The 25,571-nt window shown below is 41.0% G+C and overlaps 1 protein-coding gene across 1 annotated transcript in view; it reads right to left on the reverse strand.

Annotated features, from left to right (window-relative positions):
- Positions 1 to 188: 188 nt before the first annotated feature.
- adamts7 (a disintegrin-like and metallopeptidase (reprolysin type) with thrombospondin type 1 motif, 7) overlaps positions 189 to 25,571 on the reverse strand; it is a 78,059-nt gene continuing 52,676 nt past the window's right edge. The window contains exons 16-24 of the mRNA XM_028401627.1: positions 24,056 to 24,197; positions 21,027 to 21,153; positions 19,750 to 19,963; positions 16,878 to 18,548; positions 16,426 to 16,578; positions 15,507 to 15,680; positions 13,883 to 14,029; positions 13,185 to 13,347; positions 189 to 800 (exon numbers count right to left, since the gene is read on the reverse strand). Coding sequence (XP_028257428.1) covers positions 640 to 800; positions 13,185 to 13,347; positions 13,883 to 14,029; positions 15,507 to 15,680; positions 16,426 to 16,578; positions 16,878 to 18,548; positions 19,750 to 19,963; positions 21,027 to 21,153; positions 24,056 to 24,197 — 2,952 coding nt within the window. The 3' untranslated portion in view covers positions 189 to 639. The remainder of the gene's footprint in view (positions 801 to 13,184; positions 13,348 to 13,882; positions 14,030 to 15,506; positions 15,681 to 16,425; positions 16,579 to 16,877; positions 18,549 to 19,749; positions 19,964 to 21,026; positions 21,154 to 24,055; positions 24,198 to 25,571) is intronic.

Consider the following 25,571-nt stretch of genomic DNA (forward strand, 5'->3'; position numbering starts at 1 on the left):
AGAGCAGGAAGAGAGTGACAACCAGCCAATACTCCGTGCAGGGTCCACCCGGAGGATTGGCTGATGTTTTTAGCGGTTTATAGCTTCCACAGATGATTCATATTCTTCGTTTTAATGTAAAACTGCCGAACTAATTGGTTACTATCGGATTGTAATGAGAAGTTACACTAATTTAACAAAACGTGCATCAAAATGAAATCTCCTACCCTACCTTTAATGAATTATGTGAAACCGTTACACACTATTGAAAGTTAGCTTCATGTACCACACTGCAAACCGTCAGTCTGTACACTTTGTGCTGCTGTCGATAAAAAGCATTGTACCAACCATAAAGAGTGGATTGTCTGCGGTATTGCATTATTAAGCTGGCTACACTCAATGTCATATCTGCTACAAAGGAATCTGGATTCAAAAGGGTCAAATTGTGTTGTATAAAAAGTGCAAACAAATATTTACAATCTCACTGTTGTTTACCCATTAATCACATTAACTTCATCAGCGCAGTCTGGGAGTGTGACTGATTTATAATTAGTCCGTCCTTGTGAGGAAATCAGAAAAGGGCTCAGATGACTGACTTGATGTGTGTTTCATCACCCAGCGGTACAATCAGCGTCCCGCTTGATGAAACATGTTGAGTGGTTACTTTGCTGCACCCCGAAGACGAGGTGCTCCGGCAGGGCGGGAACGCTGGCTGCAGGTTTTGCAGCACTGCGCCTGGATGTTGGGCAGGCGGCAGCGGCCGAGCCAGCGGAGAGTGTGACAGAAACGCAAAGTCAGCCGATCACGAAGGCAGACGGCGCCTGTGTGACAGAAAGAGGAGAGAGAGTTCACTCAACTCACACAAGGTCAACTCTTACATCACAAAAAAATAAATCAATGGCATAAAAGTGAGGGCTGCAAGCCTTCATATAAGACACGCTGAACAGGGACAGATGTCACTTTGCTGAAGATTGATTTTGTATTCTGTTCTTTTATAATTACTGATAACAAGTGAATATAAATAACTGAGCACCCTGCACCACTACACAAAGAGAAAAAGATCAAATCAGCCAAAACTCTGATTAATAGTAATTAGCAATGATTCACTGAAGTTGATTTTTAATTTGATGTTTTGATAGTTTGACCTTGAATTTAAAAAAAAAAAAAAAAGAACACAGTTTAGGAGACGAGAAAACAACAACAAACAAGATCTCTTCCAGAGATAAACACCAGAACACATGCTCAGCCTTTCCTGATAGAGGAGCAGGGCAGTGGGAACTATAATATGTATAATGTGTTATTAGTCCTCACACTGTAAGTGAAGGAAACATAGTGTTCATTAAGAGTATAAATATGCATTCTGTTTTTAAAAGCAACATCTGCTTCAGTGTAAATTCAACTTTTGTATTTTTTTTTAAATATTATATTTATTAATTTTCCCATTGTCTTCTTTACAAACAAGAAAAAAACACACACTGATGAACAAGAGAACAAAAACTGCCAGACCATAAGATAAAGTGTGACACTAGTATTGTACAGTAGAGTAAAATCAAAATAAAATATTATTGGATAAAGTATACAACATCCCTCTTGTCCAGATCATGTGGTTATAAGGCACTGAGCCAAGAAGGGTCTCCATATAGTCACATGCCTATTTCGTTTATCCTGTTTCTCCAGACGAAGGCGCTCCACCTGTATTACAGACACCATTTCCGTAAGCCAGTGATCAAGTTTTTTCGCAACCACCATTCCAAGTTGCATGGCCATTTGCAGGTCAGATGTTGTGGTTTGGTAAAATATCATTAGAGTAACATTTGGAATACTATTTGAAAACTGCAGACCAAAAGCCAAACAACTGGGGGCAGAACCAAAAGAGATGAGCCAAAGACAACTTTTGTAGTTTTAAATGCCAAAACAGGAGCTGCTTACACTGATCCCAGATAAGATAAGGGTTTAAACTGCACATTTATTAAAACAGTGCTCACACATATATCAAACCCGTCCTCTGGTACTGTGATTAACTCTGCAGAGCTCTTCCTAATTGGACGGCAGACAAAATCTACAGCTCTGAGCAAACTTTTCCCCAAGTTAAGCCAAAGATTATATGACGCCTCAGCAGTTCGAGTCAATCTTTCTTATTAATGTGTGATTTTGGACAGTCTAGGCTGTAAAGTGAAAGTCTTCACCAACTGTGGGTTGGAGGTCAAATTTTTTTAAAGGTGAAGGTGGGTGATTACACTGACAGTCTGAAGTCGGTAACATGTGTGGTATTTCTGATTTGGGCTCTGTGTGAGAGTTCACCGTGGGGATGGCTGGCATCCAGAACTATGGGTTCATCACACTGTTCACCTGGTGTAGACTGCTGTCTCTTCCCTTGATGATTTTATCACTGCTGTAGGCCAATTTCTGCAGCTACAAGACAGCAAATTCTATAAAGAAGAGACCTGTATGCTCTGCAGCTGCTCTGAAAAGTGAACCTCAGCTGACTCCTGCTGTTGAAAGTATGTTATTTCAAAGTCAAAACTGAATGGTTCTCCACCATAATACCTCATATAACTATTACTTTCAAATCACCCTGATTCAGTTGGATGATCAATGACATACACTGTGTTGTATGTGCCTCACTGCTGTCCTCCTCATTAGAACCACAGCTGTGTTGAAAAAAAAAAAAGATAAAAACCCACGATTTCCTGTTGGAAATCTAAGCTCAGGTGAAAAAGAACAACAATTCTGAGAGATGTAAGCAGCGGCTAATGGCTTTAACAGACCATTTAAATATCACAGGTCAGCTAAAACACTAAAAGAAAAAAAAACCCTCCTCCTGCAAATCGCTCTGCCACTGACAGCTTTTCATTTTAGAAAAACATTTTCTCTGAGTGCAGCAAACCCTTCAAATCGACATGAATATTTAACCATCAAGGTCTTTACAGTCCACATGTGAAGTGTGTGTGACATTATCATTATCAGATGAGATTATCTAAAAGCCTTTGAATGTAAATCAGCAGTCTCAGAGCTGTGGATCATCTCACACACACAGCAGCAACATGCTTTAGAAGAAATATTCAACACTTACAGAAAACATCACTTACACTTACAGGTTATCTTTAAGATAATAATTCTTGAGGGTGGCTGGTTTCCTCCTCCATGTGCCGTCCATGTAGCACCATCTACTTTTAAGAATAGCTTTTCAAGAAAAAAGCCTGTGATGAAATGTTATGCTACATGTGGTAAGACTCGTGGTGTGGCCCCTCACTGCAGGCGAAGAAGAGGACTCTACAGGTCATGTTTCTGCTCATTTTTATAAGTAAGTGTTGCTTCTTCTGCTTCTACACTGAATTTATCATCTTTTGAGTGAGTAGGTAACATATGTGGAACTCATAACACAGCACATTATGATGAGAAAGGCTTCGGTTTCTCAGCAGCACTGTTTGAACTGCTTCAGTATGACACAATCCGCCGCTGTACCTTCCTACCTGTGTCGTTCATATCATTGACTCTGTGGCATGAAGCAAAATACAACAAACCACTTCTTCTATACACGTGTGTGTGTTAACACAGACAGACTGCTGCAGTAACATGGCTCCTCATTGAATATCTGAGAATGCAGTCCTGGGTTGGTTCACTGCTCCTTTTCTCAATCTACATGCATCAGTGTCTATAGTAGATGATGACAGGCTTACATAAGGTTTGTTACAGCCTCACACGTTAAAGCTCATTTTCCAAGCAGCAGAAAAAAAGAGCTGAATACAGATAAGTGTAAAGACACAGAAATGGAATAAGCATCCTGACCAGAATTAAAAGCAAAAGTGAAAAATAAGGAAATATAAACAAACAAAAAAATGCAGATAATTACATTATAGCCTGAATAAGATCATTTAGATGAGCATACATTAAACTGCTGTTGTGTTTCTCCTTCTCTTTGGCATATATACCATGTTCTGCACAACTATCATCTGTTTGCATGGCCTCCCATGTTACTGCTATGCAGATGATACCCATCTCTACCTGCCACTCATATCTGATGACTCTCTGATCTCTCTTTAACATATCCACATAGAATAAGGAATCATACATCCCAACATCAGCATCAAAACCTGGCTGTCAGACCAGCTGACCCCCCTCCGACCATGTGACCTCTGTATCCTGGTTGTGATGCTTTGCACGATGCAAGAAAAGCAAGATGATGGCTCAATGAACAAGCCAGTCCCAATTAACTGTGACATTAAAACTTAAAAACACCATTGTTATATAACTAATTTAATCTTTTTAAAGCTGAATATTAAACATGGTTATGGATGTAGCCAACCACCTCAGCTCCACTTACACTTTGCAGCTTTTCCCATATTTGAATTAGAATGATAAAATGATTGTAAAATGAGGAGGAGTGAGTGAAAAGAATGACCCAAAAACAGCAGTGATGCAGACAGGCAGACGGCTACCTGAGTGACCCATTTCATATCATTATGTTATTACATAAACAGGTTTGTGAGACTTGGACTCTGTCTAATGTAGGAAGTGAAATGTAATACTGAGCTGCCTGAACAGCTGCTGGAGAAAAGCTTAGCTCTTTCCTCTCGCCTCCAGAACCAATGGTAATGGTGCATCACTCACTGGAGAGTGAGTGATGCATCATTACAATAAAATATGTGACCCTGCCTAGGGGCACGTGGGCTGATAATCTGTGGATGAAGCTCACATAAACCCACTTTCCTGAGCTCTTAACCAGTCCTTAAGATTTGTCACAGGCACGGTGCATGTTCTTTTTTTTGATTTCTGAACTCTGACACTGCAGCAGTACTACGATGTGAGTTCATATGAGTCCATCTGTCCAGCTTAGACAGCAAGCAACAAAACTAATTACAGAAAATGTAACTTTTGTGACTGGTAATTAATTTAAAAATCAAACTGAGTGAAAGAAAATTTTAATTGTCTTGTCACAGTTACAATTGTAATTATCTGAGAATGAATTTAATTTAATTTGCCCAAATTCAGGCCTGGTCCCTTCCAGTGTTGTTTGTAACCATATACGATATTTGATTTCCACACACTGCACAAACTGAATCATTTTTAATAAGACTGCTTAGTAATTTTCACTTATATTGTGAAGCCAAGAAGCCACCTGCACAACAATTCTGCCACCTCTGTTCACATACAATCCTACACAAAAACCCCAGCAATGAAACTCATTAGCTCCCAACGATAGGCCCATGCTGGGGGAATGCTTGTCTGTGCACAAAGCCCTTCCGGCTGTATGGAGCTCATTCATCTGTTTGACCTTTCTGCATTCTCTCCTCTGCTTTTCCTAGACAACATGCAAACTGAATGCTGATTGTGGACTCCATGTGTTTTTGTGTATATAACGGGCAGTAAAATGACTATTCACACTAAGAAAAATATCACATCTCCATTACAGCTATGGCACTAGAAAGAAAGCAAAAACAGATTAGACCACATCATTGATATAGTCAAGAGCATGAAGCTGCTCTGAATCTTTCACAAGCGAACAACATGACTGACTGGGAGGCAGATCAACCTCTACACCACCTAAATTTAATCATTTAATTATTTCAGAAGTTAACATACTGTATAACTATATCGTAATTACATGTGCTAAACCAGACACATTCTGGCTAAAGGACAGAGTTTGAATGATTGCTATACAAGTGTTTCTGTCCTTAAAAAACCCTTAACTTGACGTGACCAATGGCAAAACATCTCATATTGGTGACTCTATTCCTGCTTTCAACAAGCACTTGTGAAGTCCACATGTAAGAGGAACTGGCATCAATTTCATATTATCCTCCTTCTTATAAGAAAAAAAAAACCTAGCGCAGCTTCCTAGTGGGATATTAATGACCTGCAGACTGGGTCTATTTTCTGGCATACAAAAATGGAAATGTCCTGCTGTCACACAGCTGCACACGTGGTCTTTCACATGTTCTGTGTCACAGCACCTGTTCCTGTATTAGAGACACGCAATATGTTTCCTCTGCTTCTACAATTAGGAATTAGGAGGCTTCAACCTAGTGGACACCTACAGAAACAACTACATTTAGAAAAGAATGGCTGTAATGCACCTTTGTATGGAGTATTACATCAGTAAATATATGACAGTGGGTTACGGTTTATTGACAAACAGCCAGATTTTAATGAACCTAAAATGTATCCTGTCTCAGAGGCGTGGTTACTAACATTTATAATTACAGATTAAACAACAAATAAAGATAAAAAGAGATAAAAAAGAGTCACAGTTCCATCACATCAAGTCTCCTGGCTCAATGGAGCATCAGAATGCTTTGAATTAATATCTGCCCATAAGCTGAGATGTGGAGTGATACTTGGGAGTGATTAGTGTGGAATGTTGCTATACATCAGAAGACATGGGCACATGAACGCATACTAAACGCACAGAGCAAGGTCAGATGTGCAATCCTTTACACCGTCTTCTTTCTTTCCTGAGTAATGCCTTGGTTACAATACAAACAAATAAAGCTTGTATTCCTTTGTGTTTTCCATGTTCTGCACTGAAGGTCATAATATTGTAGTATTGGTAGCTGAATATAGTTTGATAATTCATCTGCTTTAGTATCACCTGTATGTCTGTATTTATTCTACTAGACAACACAACTTATAGGCCTGGATGACTTCGAATCTAGAATCACTGACATACCAGACAACACACACACACACAGACACACACACTGGGACCTGGGAGTGGTCAATCAGGAAGATTGGCTGACACCTGGTTACCTGGTGGTGGCACATTATATATACTGTAGGTACCTGAGCTGTCAGAGGTTTCATTTGGTACAGTCTAGTGTGGTCTTCAGTTTTGTCCATCCTATGAGCCAGGTCATGACACATAGTTACAAAAACACCTCTGTGAGCTTTCCAGTTATTTGGTCTCTTTTCTGTCCACCGTTCAAACATATAAAAACAAGTGACTACATACATGAACTGATGCTTTGACAATAAAGCTATCATACATAGACTATCAGTGTATTTTGTTGCTATTAACAACTTCTGTTCTCATATCTTTCACAAACAATACACTGAGGTAGAAACTGATCAGTCTGGGAGTCCATCAGCTCTTATCTATAACTTCTGTGGACTATGGTGAATGTCTTCTGACGAAGCAGCAAACATCTGGATCACAGATAAACCAAACAGCTCCAGGTTCATGTGCCAATTATTGTTTACAGTCATATTAGCACCTGAAGGATGGATCGCCAGTTAGCACTTTATAAACCATTCCTTTAAACATATGTGCTGTAGTACAATGAGAACAGAAATCATATAGGTGACTAACATATTATGAAGCAATTACTGGGATAGGCTGAAACAGTTCATGCAGCAAAGAAAAGAAAATGAATTACAGCTAATGAAAATGACCTTTTATGCAGTCAGGTGTTAATTTCATGAAAACCAAAGAGAAGCCTTGTTATGATTGAGGTGTCCTGTGGCTGTGCAGCACTTCACCTACTATAATCACTTTTTTTTAACTTTAGAACAACTCAGCTGGACATTCAGGCCTTCCACTGGCCTCTGAACCTGCATACCCAACTCAATGTTAGTGACTCTAACTGATTCTGATGCAGTACATCATCTATACTTCTATTAGAATATATATTACCTTTTTTGTAAGCAACAGAGGTCATATATTATTTAATTCGAATGCATTTGAATGTGTAAGAAGGTCTCCTTTTCTAAGAGGTGGAATGATTCAGGAGGAGACAGCAGATCAAACGCTGTGGAGCATCACGCTCCCTGCTGAGCAAACTTTATACAGCGCACCACGATCTCTGTCTGGAGCATTAGTCAGCCTTACATTCTCTGAAAGCTCTTTGATTTTTTTCACTGTAATTTCTTTTCTGATTCACGTTGCTGTTAAACTGAAAATGTGCCTTTCATGGATTCAGAGTGCTCTGTCTTCCTGGTATTTGTGTAGAATAATATGAAATAAAAAAGATCTGATCTGAGATGCACATGTGGGACATAATACTGTGAAAAGATACATTTCCTACACATGCTGGAGCCTGCGAGTTTGCCTGACAATAGGAGAGTTCATTTGTCTGACTGCCTCACTGGAAAAAAAAAATGAAAGAATTATTAACTGCGATAGAGGGTCAGACACAGTGCTAACATGACCAGCTGTTTTTCTACCACATTATCATACGCCTCAAATATTTATGATAACACTTTTATACCTCTATGCCTTCAAAATGTCAGCAAAGCTGGCATTCAGACTACAACAGGCTGCCCTGTTAGGAACACTGATTTCATATCTGATATATAAAACAGAAATGCCAATGAACTGCTGAGGCTTACATCAGAAAATTGAATGAAAAAGTACAAATGATGTTTGTTATTGGAGATTCAGAGGGGGATGAATATTTTTGGGACAGGGTGGCTATTTACATTGATTAGGAGTTTTCCTAGAACAGCAGGTCTGGCATAGAGTGTGCTTAATCAAGCAGCAGCAGAGTCTGAGGTGCCCAAGGCTCACTGGCTAGCCTGCAGGATGCAGAGAAGGCTGGTCCACGTGGTTCAACCCTACAGAAAAGCTACTGTAGTGTGATCAGAGTGACAGTGGTGACTACCAGACATGTCTACAAAAGCCAAAGGAGCAAAGGCAGATGGCAGAAATGACGTTTTGTTTCACATGCCGTCTTGGTGGACATTATTTATCTGCAAACAGATGGCAATAGTAATAATATAGGAAGAAGGCAAGCCGGCGGGGGTGGTGTGATGTTCAGGACAATGATTAACACTTAAAAAACTGGGAGTCCAGCCTGACTTACACAAAGAAAAGTGCTCCTAACTTCGCAGGCCCCATTCATATTGATTACTTGAAAATAACAAGGATGAGACGTTTGTTTTTTTTTAACTGCACAAAACACATGCAGATATGAAGGAATGGTCTCTATAAATTAGTCCAACTCATGGCCACCCAAGAGGAGCCCACAAAGCCTTACCTCCCCCTTGGTCTCTCTCTTTAAGCCCTGTGCTGATGTTATAAGATGTACGCCACCCAGCTTACATCTGTCTTGTTTCTTGTCTGTGGAGTCCAGACCACGATACGTCAAAGCTGCTTGAAGGGGGCCTTCCCAACAGGATGCAAGTAGCTTCAATGCCCCGTCTGATTGCTGTTTTCCATTAAAACTTCATCAGCATTCATCGAAGATGATGAAAGCTTCCTAGTGCCACCAGGGCCAGCAGGAAGGAACCAGACTGTCCACGAGGGCCCTGTTGGTCGTTACAATGGCTCATTGTCATACAGTGGCTACTAAACACTAAGAAACTTTAATGCTGTAAAAAAACAGCTACATTGTTCTCTCTGAAGTCTCTGAAGTGTGCCGTCAAACTTCTGCAGGAGCAGAACTACACCTCTGTAGAAGTCTTTTCAAGTCTTTGTCTTCTGAGAGACATGCAAATAAAAGTGTAGACTTCAGTCTACTGTAAGTAAAAAGTTTTGGGATGCAGTACTCAACCCAAATCAAAAGTGGAAATGTCAAGCCATGAATGATGTGTTTCAAGCAGAAGGCACGCAGCCTGTAATTTTCCTGTTGTGAATGGTTGCTTTGATTCCAACTCTTCTTCTTGTCTATGGAAGTTTGACAAAAAAAAAAGTTTCAAACCATCCTCGTGCCTGATTAACAAAGAGGGCACTGTAGTCAGCCTTTCCGATGTGGCATCTAAAAGACTGGGTCCATTATCTGTTGTCGACATATTATATAGATCTTTTAAAAGAATTCACCAGAAATCACCACTATAAACATACATATGCACAGCTAGCATCTGCAGTAATGGAAATATTACCTTGCATTCATTATTTTAAGGTCAGACCATTCCGCTCCTGTAAATGAGATTTCCAGCCTCCCTATAATCAAACTCCTGCTGCCCTTGCTTAACACCGTGAGCCAACGCAATGTCTCACATCACAGTCCAACTCATACAACACATCACTGAGAGATCTGACACGTAAAAGAGTCCAAACTGTGGGACTCAGGTATTTCAAACCCATTCTCCAGCCTCTAAAAACAAACCATATGAAACCCTCCACGGGTGATGTGGTGTGTACATGCAGGAGGGTTGACGTAATCTGTCATCATCATTTCTGCTGGGCATTCTAGCAGCTATCAGGGACTAGTACACAATGACACACTTCTGTTCATTGATTTGACTGTGTTGGCTTCATGTCTGAATGAGCACCCACAGTCGGTTTAACATACAGACACACACACACACAAGATTACAACCAAGAAAGAAGTCCAGGCATCAGCAAACCTGCACAGGCTGCAGGCTGATGTGGGCAGAGACTTCAATGTGAGAGTGAGAGGCACTGTGTTTAGATATGATGACAGACTTCCTGGAAAGGAAGGGATGGTATTATTTTGCAAGACAGCTGGATTTCCCTAAAATGTATGAGATCAAAAAGTCCCAACAAATCTAGTTTGTCAGCTTTAAGCAAGGCTGAATCACAGATGGTCCAAACCAATCAGCATCCTGTGGGGAGGGACGGGCATCATGGGTGTGGTTCAGACATTTCTGTTTGTACCAAGATGATTTTCTATTTGCTAATAGTTTTTGTTGGTTTTTAGTAGAAATAGTATTTATGCTAAAAAATATTCTTGCAAAGACAGCAAAGATGACAGTGACATACTAACTGTCTTCAGAGGACTGTTTCCCCCTCTTCAAGTGCCTGCCTCAACAGTCACTGTGGTGGGAATATCTAAATGAAGCTGCAAAAAATTACACATTTAAAAGTGGCTTTCGCCTGACCAGCGACTGAAGCCAGCTAAAGATGCTATAAGCTAAAGGCTACACATGTCATTAGGGATCATCCTCTGGAGACCATGACTGGCTGATCCAAGAGTGAAATTTTCACATAACATAACACATGTTTCTGCTTCTTGTCCTTATCTATTTATCTCTGTTGTTTCTCATGTGGTTACACTAATGATATATAGTGCGCAGCGTTTCCCACAGACCAGTTAGCAATGTGTGGCTGCACCTTCCTCCACACATTACAGGGCAGGCCAGTAGAATTAGTATGCTCATACAAATACCTGGACTTCACTTTGGAGTAAGACCTGTCTTTAAATTTCATGTTTCATGATTTACTCACCACATCGAAATTAAATGAATGGATTGCAAAAACAGCTGAAGGTTGTTATTTCACTATAAATATAAACTCAAGACGGACCTCAGCCTATATGTCAACCTGTTCTTGTAGTGTAAATGATATTATCTGGTAATATAAATGTTAAAATAAACAGTATCATATATATAATATATGGAGAGGAGGAGCGGGCGAATCAGCTGTATTCGCCCGTATGTTTGTGTGTGAGTGAGAATGAGGGAGACACAGAGAGTTGAGTGGAGCTGAACGAACAGAAGGATAGTCATATTTTGAAATAATGCTGGGGGGGGGGGGGGGGGGGGGGCACAGAATCAATTTGTGGAGGCGGATGTTGATTGTGTGTCGGCCCGCCACACAAATTGGTCTATGTGTGGGAAACCCGGGTGTGTGAGCTGGTACCGTATGATATTGGTCACGCTGTATCACATTTATTCCAGGTCAATATCAATCAAAAATGCATGCAAAAACCTCTATGCTGCATACACAAGCTGAAGGATCAATTTTTAATTTACACTCTCCTGCCATGTAAACAATATATATATATTTATATAAATATATATTAATTGCTGTAAGACACAAACAGAAAGCTAAGATTTGAATGTGTGTGCTGCTGCAGTGTAGCATAATATAATGATAAACATGAATTTCAAGCTATTTTATAAGGGAAATGTATGGATGTGTGTTTGCTTTCTGTTGCCTGACACAATAACAACCAGGGGGAATGTAAGTAAACATTTAAATATGGGCTCTTTACTAATAGTGCATGAGTATACTTTAGTTTACAGACTTGAGTTGTACCGCACAGTCTCATCCTCAGTGAACCTATAAAAGGCAGTTTTAGATCCAAACTTTCATCTCCAGGTACTTTATCTTGATTTTCTCACAACATTATTATGCATCCCGCCACAGTACTGCAATACATACACAAAAGAACAACAGCTTTTCCGAGCCAATTCGAGGAATGTGTCTAGAGGTGTATTTTCTGGTGACAGGTCTATTTAAAAGTGACGTGAGGTTTATGCCTGAGTTACCCTGTGAACCACTGACCCATGAAACAGAAGCTGAAAAGGAGAAGAAAGGAGGAGACTGTGAGCCGTAGCTAAGCAAGAGTCATCACAACATACTGTTCAAGAGAAGAAAAGAAAACATACCCTATATGGGTCTATTTATTTTCCATATTATTTGTTCCACATTGTTGCCAAGCCTTTGAAGACAGCCGGCTCAAAGGTCTCTGTAGCCTTGGTGTATTGTATATGTAACTTTTATATTAGCGAAAGATTTTATGCTTCTTTAAAAGACAGTTGCTTTCTAGGCCATCTTGCATTTGCTTCTTTTTTTTTTCTTTAACTCAGTTTGAAGACAGAACCCGCATGTTTTAGTCCTGGAATATGTTCATATGAACTGGAGGAGAAATCTTACTCAATCCATTTAAAGAGTTGTTAGATATTCTTCTATTCTTAGATTATACTTCATATTATTTCAGCTGGCAGCGTGCTTTGTATAGTAGCAGACAAACCAAGACTAACTTTAAGCAGATTCAATCCATCTGTACCATTGCCTTTTTTCTGCTTGTTTATCTATATTACACTTACCACAAAAACAATTTAGAGGCAGCACTTCACATAAACTGCAGTTTAACATGTTCAGAACTAAATAAGACAACATTCATCAAGAGCTACTGTGTCAGCTAATATCTGACTGAATTCAAGTGTGTACTCACTGTAACAGCTTGATGTTTAGTTACTGCTAAATTTAGCTACTCACACATAATATTTAAGCAAAAAAAACTCATTACAGTGTCAAGTGGGAGGAAGTACTAAGGCTGCCAGCAGCAGAATCTAAATCTTTTCACCTTCACAATCAAGAGAAAGGTTCTTTTCAAGTTAATCTCCTCCACCAGCTGGACACCAGCAGTCTTTAACTGCTCTCTGCAGTCATGCTAATCACTAAATTCTCAGCTGATTCCTTTAGTTAAACATGCAGTGGCTGGCAGATTAAGCTGAGTAATGACATAAAACCCTTCTATGACTCTGGTGTGTGTGTGTGTGTTTGATTTACTTACCAGGGGGGGTGTTCTCACACTCCTGTAAGTTACACTTTTGGGTGCTCTCGGGCTGCAGCTCGTGGCTGCACTGATCTTGATCCGCTTCTCCATCTGCTTCAGCCTTTGTGTCGACACATCGGATGAGTCGATGCTGCACTCCGCCACCGCAGGAAGCCGAACACTGCATGGACGGAATTAATTAAAAAATGTTTTCCACAAGGAACATAACTTTAGATGCATTATTATGTTGCATGTTTGCATGTGTTTAATGAGACATAATGGACAAATTGTGCAGTTTTTGCTTGACTGTGTCCACAAAAAAACCTCTGCTGGCACTAACTCAATGTGGCATAGGTCAAATCAAATTGCTGCTCATATTAATCAATTAAAGAAGTCAATGCTACGTATACTGCACAAAAGGTACATTTAAAGCTCAACCTGCACACCTCAGCACTGCTGTCAGGGGCCTATTTGTTTCCCTCCGCTCACTAGATCCTGGTTTTATTCACTCTCTTTGGTCCAGCAGGTTTGTCAATAATCCCGTCAATATGTGCCCCTTTTATTTATCCAGTTATTCCCAAAATCTATGGCTTGTCTGCATGCATTACTCAGTGATGGTGAGTTCAGGTCTATCATCCTTTTAAATCTCAGCCTCTGAGCACATCCCACATTTTTTTCAAGAACTCTCTGCTGTGTTATTGTTTGCTGTACAGCACCTGTCCCCAGGATCCAGTGAGCCACTGAGCACACGGCTGGCTGTTACACGCCTGGATGTTGCTGGGCTGAATGTCCCTGTCACATCGATCGTCTTCTGGACAAGTAACGATACGCTGCTGTTCACCTCCTCCACACACCTCAGAGCACTGAAAAACAACAACAACAACAAACATGGAGGTATTGAACATCTCTGTTAACAATAACTGATGAATTTTATAGACACATAAAAACATGATCCGAGGGGTAACATAGGAAAACTAGAAAATTATTTCAAATTATATTAAGAGTACAACAGGGTTAATTACAAACAGCTCCACCTGACTGACATTTAAAATATTCATACCAAAATGCAGATGGCACTGATAACACTGAGTAATACTTGTGTGCCATGTCCCGGCGGCAGTAATGCACCTTAACAATCCTAGCCAAGCTGCAGCGTGTGGCTACAACCAGAGGCCATTTAAGGACAGCCTCTTCTCTTCCTATGTTGTGAACATAAAACAACAATAGAATTGACTGCAGCAAAATGCTAAAGGTTATAATTTGTGAAATGTAAATGTAAATAATGTGCAACTGTGCTCTATTGCTGATGTATGTTTGCATATAGATTGATTGTCCATGATTAATCAATTAATGTATTCTAGACGTTTATGGTCAAGCCAATGATGCTCCTATCCCACAATAACAGTTCCAAGCTTCCATTCAGTGACTAACTGTTGCAGCAAATAAGTATTTAAATAAATGTTTCAACCATTGTCTGTAGAAAAATAGAAAGCATGACAGCTTCCCAAAAGCTAGGCCAAGCATCTGGAAGCAGCAGCCACTGGTGCATCTAAGCTACTGGCTCAATGTGGAAGTGGGCGGGTGTTTGGGCGGCATGGTGAAGATGTATTTCCAACATGGCAGCATCTGTTAGCAGATAGTTTGGCCTCACTTCTGTACAAAAGGGTGGAGGTGGAACCACATTGTTCATCTCTATATCCTGACATGAAGCCCAGCTGATGCCTGACTTTACAAAGGTCTCGTACACTGGCAGGGAAACAGAAAAATGGAGGCCAGCAAACAGATGTGTCCTTGGGCTGGGTGTACTTTTTGTCTTTTACAGGGAAAGTTATTTTACCCATCAACCTGTTCTCTCCTGGTTATTATTTAGGCAAGTTTTTCATAATCATATTTATATATACGTTGATGTAATCAACACTAACACTTCAGTCCTTATCTATGAACAAAACAGAGCATTGCTGTTCCAGCTGATATTATGGTGCATGTGATGCAGCTGTTGTGAAGCCTTTACTGAATTGATTGCTGAGTTGGTACAGAAGAAGAGACTGTATTCACTCAAAAGATGTCGGTGGATGCCTTTTTTCCTACACTTTTACAAAACATTGTTTTGATAAAATGGATGAACATTCCATCAACTGTGACCATTTTGTTTTGCTTTTGTTACATACTTGTTGTGTGGTGACTGAACAGCAGATTTTCTTCAGTGAACCAATGAACTACAGCCACAGTAAATGTTTAACAACATGCTACATTACCCTTTCACTACCCTGTTTAAAACAGGAGTGAACACCACTGCATTTTTTCCTAATTCCCCTAATTACTCCCTTCTGTGTTACCCACCTGGCCCCAGGAGGAGGTGTACCATTCGAGGCAAGGATGAAGGTTACAGGGCATCTGGGTTTGTGGCCGGGAGGACATGGCCCGGCAGTGGAAGGGTCGCAGAGGTCGATGGTCCCTCAGGTCAAAACAGTGGACCTCTCGTATTTTCACACCACCTTCGCAATTCCTGGAGCACTGAGAAAAAAAAAGTCACGACGTGATTGATATTCAAACGGGTATTCACAGGTATCCTTCTGTCTGGTTTTAATGGCTTTCATCAAAAAAAAAATCTTTACTGATATAAATTTCAGTGAAGTTGAGTCGTTGCCTTGACATGAATAGCAAAGAAGTAAATCTAACAGAATTCTGGGACAGATTTTATGCCCTTCTCTTGACCACCATACTTAAAAGATTATACCAAAGCTCCTTTCATTTTACACCAGGGTGAGCTGCAGGCAGTGAATGAGCTGCTGAACACAAACATATAGTAAAACTCTGACTTGGCAGCTAGAAAGGGGGCCCCCTTAATGGACATTCTCTGTCTGAGTTGTTATTCTAAATTGTCCTTTTGCCGTTTATGGAGGGATTGATGTGCAGTTAATCCTGTGAGGGGAGGGTTGCCTTCATGTTATATGTGACTGTGACAGAAAAAGCAACACACCCACACACATGAACTAAACACATGATTTTTGCATAAAAATTGAGGGAGCTTTAAATTACTGTTCTTATTAAACCAAATCTAAGAAAGTCAATAATTTAACCCAATATATTGATTTAATGTACAATTTGCTGGACACCTTATCATATTTGATATGATTCCCCCAGTGATCAGATCTGTATCCATAGCAACAGTCTGTTATACCCAGCAGAGGTGTGTTTCCCTGAGGGACCTTCTCAAAGGGATTAATAAAGTCATTTCTATTCTATTCTTTTCTCTCACCTTACTCCACTCCCCGACTTTCCATGTGGAGCAGGGGCGCAGGTAACACCTCTGCGCTGGCGCAGGCCTCTTGGCTGGATCACAGTCAGACTCTGACCCAGTACTGCAAGCCAAGATCCTCCAGATAGCACCCAGGCCACAGCTGGTGGAGCACTGCTTACAAATATAGAACCATCATGTAGACTTTGCAGTTCTACATGATGAAGATCTAAACACCCACAAAAAGCTCAAACAGACATAGGTCTAGTTTTAAGACTTTTTATGTGATGGATGCTAATTCTGTAAATGTTATGTACAGCACAGAGGAGACAAATGAGACAAATGAGGAAATTAAATAGACATTAGCCACATTAGCTTTAGGTCGAACAGGATTCTCCGAAGAATAATTTGAATGTGTGAAGATTTTCAGATGCCTGTAAAATCTAATTGTAGATAAATTAGTGCATACTTACAGCGCTCCAGTTGCCGACAACCCAGTGAGCAGCTTTAGTCACTTGTGTGGAGGCGGTAGTTTCGACAGATGTTGGTGCTGAGAGCGACGACAGAATGGGTGGATGGGTTGGCAAAATGGGCACAGCAGGTGTGGCTGTGTGCTGCAGTGGTGTTTTGCTGTGTTGAGGAGCAGCTGCTGTGCTTGTTAGAGGTTTGTATGTGGAGCCAGGAACGCTGTGAATGTTGCTGCTCACCATGGGTGGAATGACTATTTCATTGTAGTCATAATCAGAGAAATGTATGGATTCGGTTCCAGTTGTGTCAGTGAAGGCAGGCTTTGTAGGGACCTGTTCACTTGTAACCACAAGGGAACCAGCTGGAGGAGGCAGAGTGGCTCCTTCCAGATGTGTAGGAGGTATGGTGTCTGTTCCAGTTAATGATGTGGAGTCAATGGAGGCCTCTTGGTTACCTGAGATTATTAGAGAGGGAAAAGGAAGCGGAGTGGATTCCTCGGAGACAGGACGGAAAGCTGTGCTGAGGTCAAAAACGGTATCCTGTGAAATTGGCTCACTAGTGGCATATCCTGTATCTAAATCAGTCTGATCCTCCAGGGTGAAGAAAACCGGAGACGCTGTTGTTTGGTTGGTTGTTTGAGGTATTTCTGAAATATTTTCATCCAGTTGGACTTGAACCTGATTTATAGTTTCTGGAGAAGGGGAGCTTAAAGGTTCTGGGGTATCTATATATTCGTCAGCAGTGCTGTAATCATAATTATAGTGTGTGTCTGTCTCCTGAGAACTTATTGTCGTAGAGATAATAGTACTGATAGTGGTTTGATGCCTGGGTGTGTGAGCAGCATGCAGTGGCGTCACAGTGGCGTCTTCAGAGTTATTTTCAGCTTCTTCCACGTGTTGCCCCCATTTCACATCTTGGGTTGGTGTCTGTGTAGTAAAAATCCGACTAACACTGGCAGCTTTCCCTTTGTGTGTTTGTGAAGGCCATTTTGTTGATACTGGTGGGGAGCGAGTGGTGAAGACAGGCAGAAGAAAATCTTCAGAGAGAAAGTCTTCAGAATGTGTTTGCACAGACTCTTTTGTCACGGCGTTACTGGTGTCCTTTGCATTGTCCACTTTTGTGTTCTGTGACTTTTCAGTTCTCAAAGAGTGGCCAGTGGCCTTTGCATCTGCAGAAATGACTGTGGGAGCTCTTGTAGATTCCATATAAGAGTTTCCTTTCACACTAAGAGTTGGCTGGGCCTCCTGTGGGGAGCTGAATCTGTGACTGTCCTCTGAATCCCTTCCATCACTCTCAAAGTCATCTGACAATTCTTCATGAAAGTTTATAAAGTTGTAGTCGTAATAAAAATCATCAACTTCCACATTGTTTTCAATGTTATTGTGGTAGTGGAAATCACCCTCCACGTTGGTGTGAGTTCTTGGCTGGGCTTTGGTAGTGTGTTTAGGAAGAGGTTTGTCTTCAGGTATGGTGTTGATTTCGTTGCCCACTTCTTTGCTGGACCAGCCGCTTCCGGACCAGTCGACACTTCCAAAATTATCCACTTCCTGCGGACAGTCCTGAACATAGCAGGTGGTGACGGCAGGAGGTTTCTTCTGAGGGTCACAGTCTACACCTGTGTTTCTGGAGCAGGTGATGTTACGGTGACGTACTCCACCTCCGCATGTCAGCGAACACTGCAGCAAAGACAATCATGACGATTACATCAGTGATATTTATGTGCTTTAAACTATAAAGAAATTATATATTTAATGAATTTAAATCTTTTTTTATTCTACTTTGTATTCAAACCAGTAAAAACTATGATGCCTGTTGTTATCTGTACCTCACAAAAGAAGAAAACCTCTATATTAGCGAGCTTTAGCTTTAAGAATTGTGCACCATGACAATTTAATATCTCCTCTTATCCAACAGTTGTTTGTACCCGAATGCATCATTAATCAAGCTGCACAGACTACACCTCTGCGACTATATCGGCAACTACAAATTGTTCATCTGAAGGCTCATTCACTCTCTGAGTGGAATCTGCCTCATGCTCCACACAAAAAAGTCACACATGCAACTCCACAGTTATGTAACAACAAATCAGAGCGACACAGACCGGAAAATTCATATTCCTGCCTCAGTCGGTTTGATGATCCTACACATCATTGCCTCTGGCGTCTCTCTCTTTTCTCAGTAATTTCAGTTGGTGTTTACACTTACTGTCTCTAGCTCAGTGTCGGTTGTGTGGACTCTACAAAGTAAACCTACTACACAGACAAAAAAAACACTTTTCACTCATCTGTAATTGTAGAGCATCACAGACACAAATCCTACTTTATGTAGATCACAAGCAAAAGCAAATGGAAAATAGCTTTGCAAGCGTTCAGACTTCCATATTGACTTGTATGTGATTCTGGTATTCCTGGAGCCATGACACGAACATGGCTAAAAGTAATAAGGTACAAAGACTCAGTGAGAGAAGGATGAAGTAAACGAGCTAGAGGAGACGAATTTAATTCCTGCTGCTGGTATATTTCTTATTGTGTGAATGAGTGAAATAATGGTGATGGACAAGCCTGAGTCATACCTGCTCTCTGTAACCAATTACCAATACCATCTCTCACATTATAGGTGTCAAAAGGAATCATCTAATGTGCAGTATGTGCCAGAAATGTGACATGAAGATACTTGCTGATGTTAAAAAAAAAAAGAAATGTACCACACAAATACAGCACGAATGACCTTCCTCACTGTCACATAATCATTCTTTTACAGAATGTCCTTTCCACTAAATGTGAAAGTCTCTGCAGAGAAATGTCACTTACATGCAGAGCAAGTTGCATTTTCATTACTTTTTGAACACGAATTTTTCATCCACCACCTCAGGCTCACCTTTGACCAATTTCCAGCAACCCAGTCGGCTGGGCAGGGGATGTGAGTGTTGCATGAGGACACCGACTCAGGTTTGGGCATGTGTTCACAGTCAATGGACTCCACGGCCTGCTGCTCATCCACACCTACTGCCTGGATGCAGAGAACTGTCCTTTTAGCCAGGCCTGAACTCCCACAGCTCGCCGAACACTTCTGCCACTCCCCGACCCACCATCTATACCCAGAGACACAAAAGAAGCCAAAGATTTCCAATTTAATGGCACATTTGTGATGGCAAATGACAGTACATTACAGCTGTGAAAAATGGTGACCACTCACACACATGGCTGTGTTGTTAATGTTGGTTTGCTTGTCCCCAGCACACAATGTCTGCATTGTATTTTGGTCAATAGTAATCCCTCAAATTTTGCTTGCAGAATGATATTTCTGCCTCCAACTGAACACACATTCTTAGCGGCTACAATGTGAAAAACCACATTGTTACGAGCAAAACACACCCTATAATCATGATGCTTGTTGTGCATGACAGTGACAAGGACAGATAAGGGAATAAAAAACTATTTATCTGGAACTTTTTCTCATTCTGTGAGAGAGTGTCTGCGCTGTGATTCATAAGTTGAGTTAGAAGGAAAACCGAGCACTTTCATTTACAACATACGATCTTGCTATAAAGTGGTCTACTGTATGATTGTACCAAAATGGCAACCACTGAGCTCTGTCTTCCATCTCGAGTAGGAGGTGGAAGTCTGAGGTGCCAAATCAGTTGGAAAGAGAGTGTGTTGGATGAGTTTCTGAATGGCAGCCACTTGATGGATTGGCTGGAGCGTCACCCTGGTGGAGGAGCACTCCTCCTGTCAGCTTCCCATGCTGAATCTCCTCAATTTTCTCTCATGACTGGCTCAAGATATCAGTGTAGCTGATTCAATCCATGTAATAATGTGACCTTTTTTCAGGTAATCCACTAGCAGCACTGCCTTACATCCCAGGAAACAGCACTTCATCAATATAGCTTCCTTATGAGATGCTGGAGAGTCTGGGTTTTTCCACTGCTCTCTCTCACTGTTTAGATCAATAGTTACATCAATGTGGAAACCCTGCGGTCACAGTGCCTTCAGCATCCAGCAGATGTAGTTGTTGTAGATAACTGCCTGTATGCTCTGTCAAGATCAAGCTTCATCTGACAACTGCCATAAAATGAAGACTGTATAGAACTGCTAAACATGAAATCTGAAATGACCTCACGTGTCTTTTTCTAAACGTCTAGGAGGCACACTCACATGGCTGGACATGAATCCTTATTACAGCTGGTTTGGTTATCGTCAGGTCGGGTTAAAGGGTCACAGAGGTGCTCTTCCACTATCCCAGTCATTTTCTCCACGCAGTGGACAATCTGCCTCTGAACACCTGGAACACCAAAGAAAAGCGTTTAGAAAAGCTTATTGCTCCACTAAATAATAATTAAGAAAAACAGCAGCATGTTTAATAAAGACACAGGAACATGAAACCAGCTGGATGTTTTCATCCGCAAATTACCAATTCACGCTACTTATTTTGGTAAATTTATACATTACAGGTATCACAAATTTTTCCATTTCATTTATTTCTGTTAAAATACAAATCAATTTCCTTCATTCCTCAGCAAACCCAAACATTTCCCCAAAAAAATAATAATAATCCCCGAAATAACACTACTTGGACAGAATTCAATCTCGGGAATGCTGAAAAGTGACACATTCAGGTTCCAAACGTCAGTACATAAAAGGACCTGTTTCCTGAGGCCGTGACAGGTTCATCTCCTCCTGTGATGCCCCTCTTTCTATCACTCCTCTCACCCTCCTGAGGGATTTGCACCCTTGTCAAAGCATGAGACAACTCTGACCTCCCACTGCCCTCTACTCCGACCCCACTGAGGGCCACAACAGGTGTCTGATAACTAATTTACACCTTTAAAGACATCTCATAAAGGTCAATACAGCTACGGCAGGCAGAAATCCATGGAAAAAAGAAAACAAGGTAGAAAACAATTAGTATTAAATGATGCTACTTGACATTTTGGCCAGCCATTACATACATAATTAACTTATTATACAGTATATATTATATTCATACATTCATGATGTATGAATATAATGAATAGGACAAAAAGGCTGAGCTCTTCTTCTCACTGTATCTGCTGGTCCATTATTACAAACAACTCTGTGTCACTGCTGTAAAAACTACTGCTGTTATTTAAAGCTAATGGAATCTGTAGTCATACACCTCACCTCCAAACAAAGACACACAAGTGTTTCAGCCTTGGTGGCCAGAAAGAACATTGATGACCTCATGTCAATACTGTTTGCCCTGCTGATTTATACTACGTTATGTACAGAAAAAATACAAACACAGTGGTTAAGAGCACAGAGAATAGAAAGGACAAGGAGTAAACTCCAAAGATAAAGACAACATTTATGTTAATTTGCTGATTTCAGCCAGTTTATTTTATCCCTAACCCTAACCCATGCCATTCCGTCACTTGTGCATCACTTTAATGTGCCAAATCAGCACATGTGTGACAAGAAGCTGCTTTGAGCATGTTCAGGCCTGTGTGAACCCTCTGCTCATGTCCCCTTTGCTCCTGGATGCCTCCAGCTTCACTGTCTTTAAAGTGACTGCTCCTGCTGGCCAATAACGTCAGACATTTGGACTTCTGTTGTTGTTGTTTCTAAGCTTGTGCATGGCTATCCGCTTATGCGACTGCATGCTGTTAAGACTTGTGTCACAAGTAAGCAGAAGGCTCATTGAGACAATAAACAGACCTTTTCAGATGCAGTCATATTATTGGAAAGGGGCTGATGTCTTGAAAGGGCTACTAAAAAAACATTGTTAGGCTCTAATAAAGAAAGGACATCCTACAATAAATGACTTCATAAACATCATTTATGAAGTCATATTCAACAAATACAAAGAAGAAGAAAACAGACACTCCTTTGACTAAAAGTTAATCCTGACATTTGTTCTATTGAAGTAGCACAGCAGGTGCTAATTAGCCAGTGGAATTCCAAATACATTTTGTATTGGTGCAGTTTTTACTGGAAGCAGACAAAGACGGGGCGCGCAGAGAGAGCTGGTAGGCAGTAAAGTACAAATACTGGATTGAACAAACTGCCAAAAAAACATTAGACATTATCCGACATGTCGGCAGCCAGTCAAGCATATGGATCACCAAGGTCGCCATCAAAGACTCCATTATAGTCCGCAGCTGACGTTTGTTATTTTTTTGAGAATTAACTTGAGGTTGAATTTTGGAGTGAAGCTATCGTCCTTGAATGCGACGAATGTGAAAGGACACTAATGAATAATGTTATGTTGCTGCGCTGGTTTTGATAAGAACAAAAATTGTCTTACACTTGTCAACCAGAACAGAAGAACAGTTTCACAGTTTTCCTTTCATTTACTCTTTAAAGGCCCTAATTGATCTTCAAGGTTCATCAGTCAATGTTGGAACTACTGGCTCTATTAGTAGCTCAGGGAAAAAAAGTCCACAGTGAATGACTACAAATGGAGTTTCTCCTTGATAAATGGGTTAATACAGGGGAGCAGACAGCACAAATTAAATACAGATGGACTTGTTTCATTGTGACAAGTCCATCATTTCTTTTCTATACAGCGCTGCTTTCATGAGCAGAATAAGCTATTATATACGTGGCCTTGATGAATTGATAAAAATCAATTATGGTAGGCACCACACAAAGGAGTAGCAAATGTTAGTGACAGACTTACTGTTTCTGTTTGGTTAGGTTTAGGCATCAAACTATTATAGGTAGGTCCAGTAGACACTAATTCATGCAGCCACAAGGGGGGCGCTAGCTACTGAAACACTGCCCATTTTAGTCTTCTTATTTTAAAAAACAATCAACCGATAATGCTGTTTGTCAGGTGAAGACAGGCTGGTCTGATGTTATAATGCTGAATGTCACCATGCCTGTTGACAAAGATGTCCTCTGTGACCTCAACAATACCAGATAGTTTACACTATGGAATTAAGAAACCATACCAGTGGTAGGAGACACAGTGAACCAAAGAAGAACTATGTAAATCCACTGAAAATAGATTAGCCTGCATGATTTGAACTATTTCTGAGCACTGAATGCAAACAGCACTCAGGAATCAAGGATGGAAATACAAACACCACACGGTGTGGTATCAACCACTATAATCGGGACTGGCTGCTAGAGTCAGGTCAGGTTTACTTTATAAGTCTGAAATACTGCAGTTCTCCTGCCATCTCCTTCACACTTATACACCACCCAGTAGTGCCTCTCACCTCTTCCACATGTGACACTGCATTCAGTCCATGAACCATACTTCCAGAAGAAAAATGAAGGTGGGAGGCTGTTGTCGTCTGTGACATTTTGACTGATGGTGTATTCATAACGCACTCCTGGATTAGTCTCCTGAAAGAGAAGCTGTAACACAGGAAAATATAAGGATATGTGTACAGAAGTAGCAGAACAAATATTCTCAGGAACGGAGGAATTAGATCATCATCACAAAGGGGATAAAAGGCTCTGCTTATATGCAGTCAGATTTATACAGTCTTGCCTTTGCTTATGTGGTCAAAACTGGAGTTTGAAGAAGTGGCAGAAGGACTGACATGGAAACCAACTAATGAACTTAATGCTGTACACAACCAGCATTTATTTGTATTTTTATTCTCCACACTGTTAATTTATAAACAAACAGAATAAAAGCAGCCTCCTTCTGCTTTGTTGGCTGCACACTTGGCATTCTCTTAGGCCCCGTTCACACTGGAGAAAGTAATTCCAGCTAGAGTAGGATTGAGTCCAGTCAGCCTTTAAGCTGGATGCGTTCAGACCTATTTTCAAATCTGGCTAGCACACACTTGGGCCCCGTTCACACAGAGAAAGTCATTCCAGCTAGAGTAGGATTGAGCCCAGACAGCCTTTAAGCTGGATGCGTTCAGACCTATTTTCAAATCTGGCTAGCACACAGTTGTGTCCGCACTCAATCCGTGTTTGCTGTTCTCCAAACCACTAGGTGGCGCCTCGTAATATGGCTAATAATGTGGCAAGCCGGATTTGCTAGCCACATTTGCGTTCACACCTGAGCCACATTTGAGCCAATCCCCGTTCACACTGGAACTTGAACACACTGGCTTGAAATCAAACTGGATTCAGCTGGATTGGAGGTGTTCACACTTGGAAAAAAAACACATCTGGATTGATCTGGATGCGGCCAAATCCTGCTTAAGCCACATTTTTTTCCCCAGTGTGAACAGGGCCTTATGTCCGCACTCAATCCAGCTTCATCCAGCTTGTTTGCTGTCCTCCAAACCACTAGGTGGCGCCTTGTAATATACAAGTCCGTTCAGGCCGCGGTAGGACCGCGTGTGCGCTAACCAGGAGTAGCATGTCACTAACCGGAAGTATCACGTCGCTAGCCGGATTCGCTAGCCACATTTGCGTTCACACCTGAGCCACATTTGAGCCAATTGAAATCAAACTAGATACTCCCAGATTCGAGGTGTTCACACTCAGAAAAAAAACATGTGGATAGGCCCAAATCCCGCTTTAGCCAGATTTTTTTCCCCAGTGTGAACGGGGTATTAATTAGCTTGATGAGGTCGCACCTGGAATGGTTTTTAATGAACAGGTGTGCCTTGCCAGGAGTTAATGTGTGGAAGTTCCTGCCTTCTTTATGTTTTTGGGACAAGTAGAAGACACATCTCAACATCACCTGTTCAGAGGAGACCTGTGTGGAGACCAGTCTCCTTGCAGAACCTGAAAAGGACAGCGGCTGGTTTCTACTGTGAAGCATGA

Source organism: Parambassis ranga, chromosome 3 (assembly GCF_900634625.1).
Source record: "Parambassis ranga chromosome 3, fParRan2.1, whole genome shotgun sequence".
Lineage (NCBI taxonomy): Eukaryota > Metazoa > Chordata > Actinopteri > Ambassidae > Parambassis > Parambassis ranga.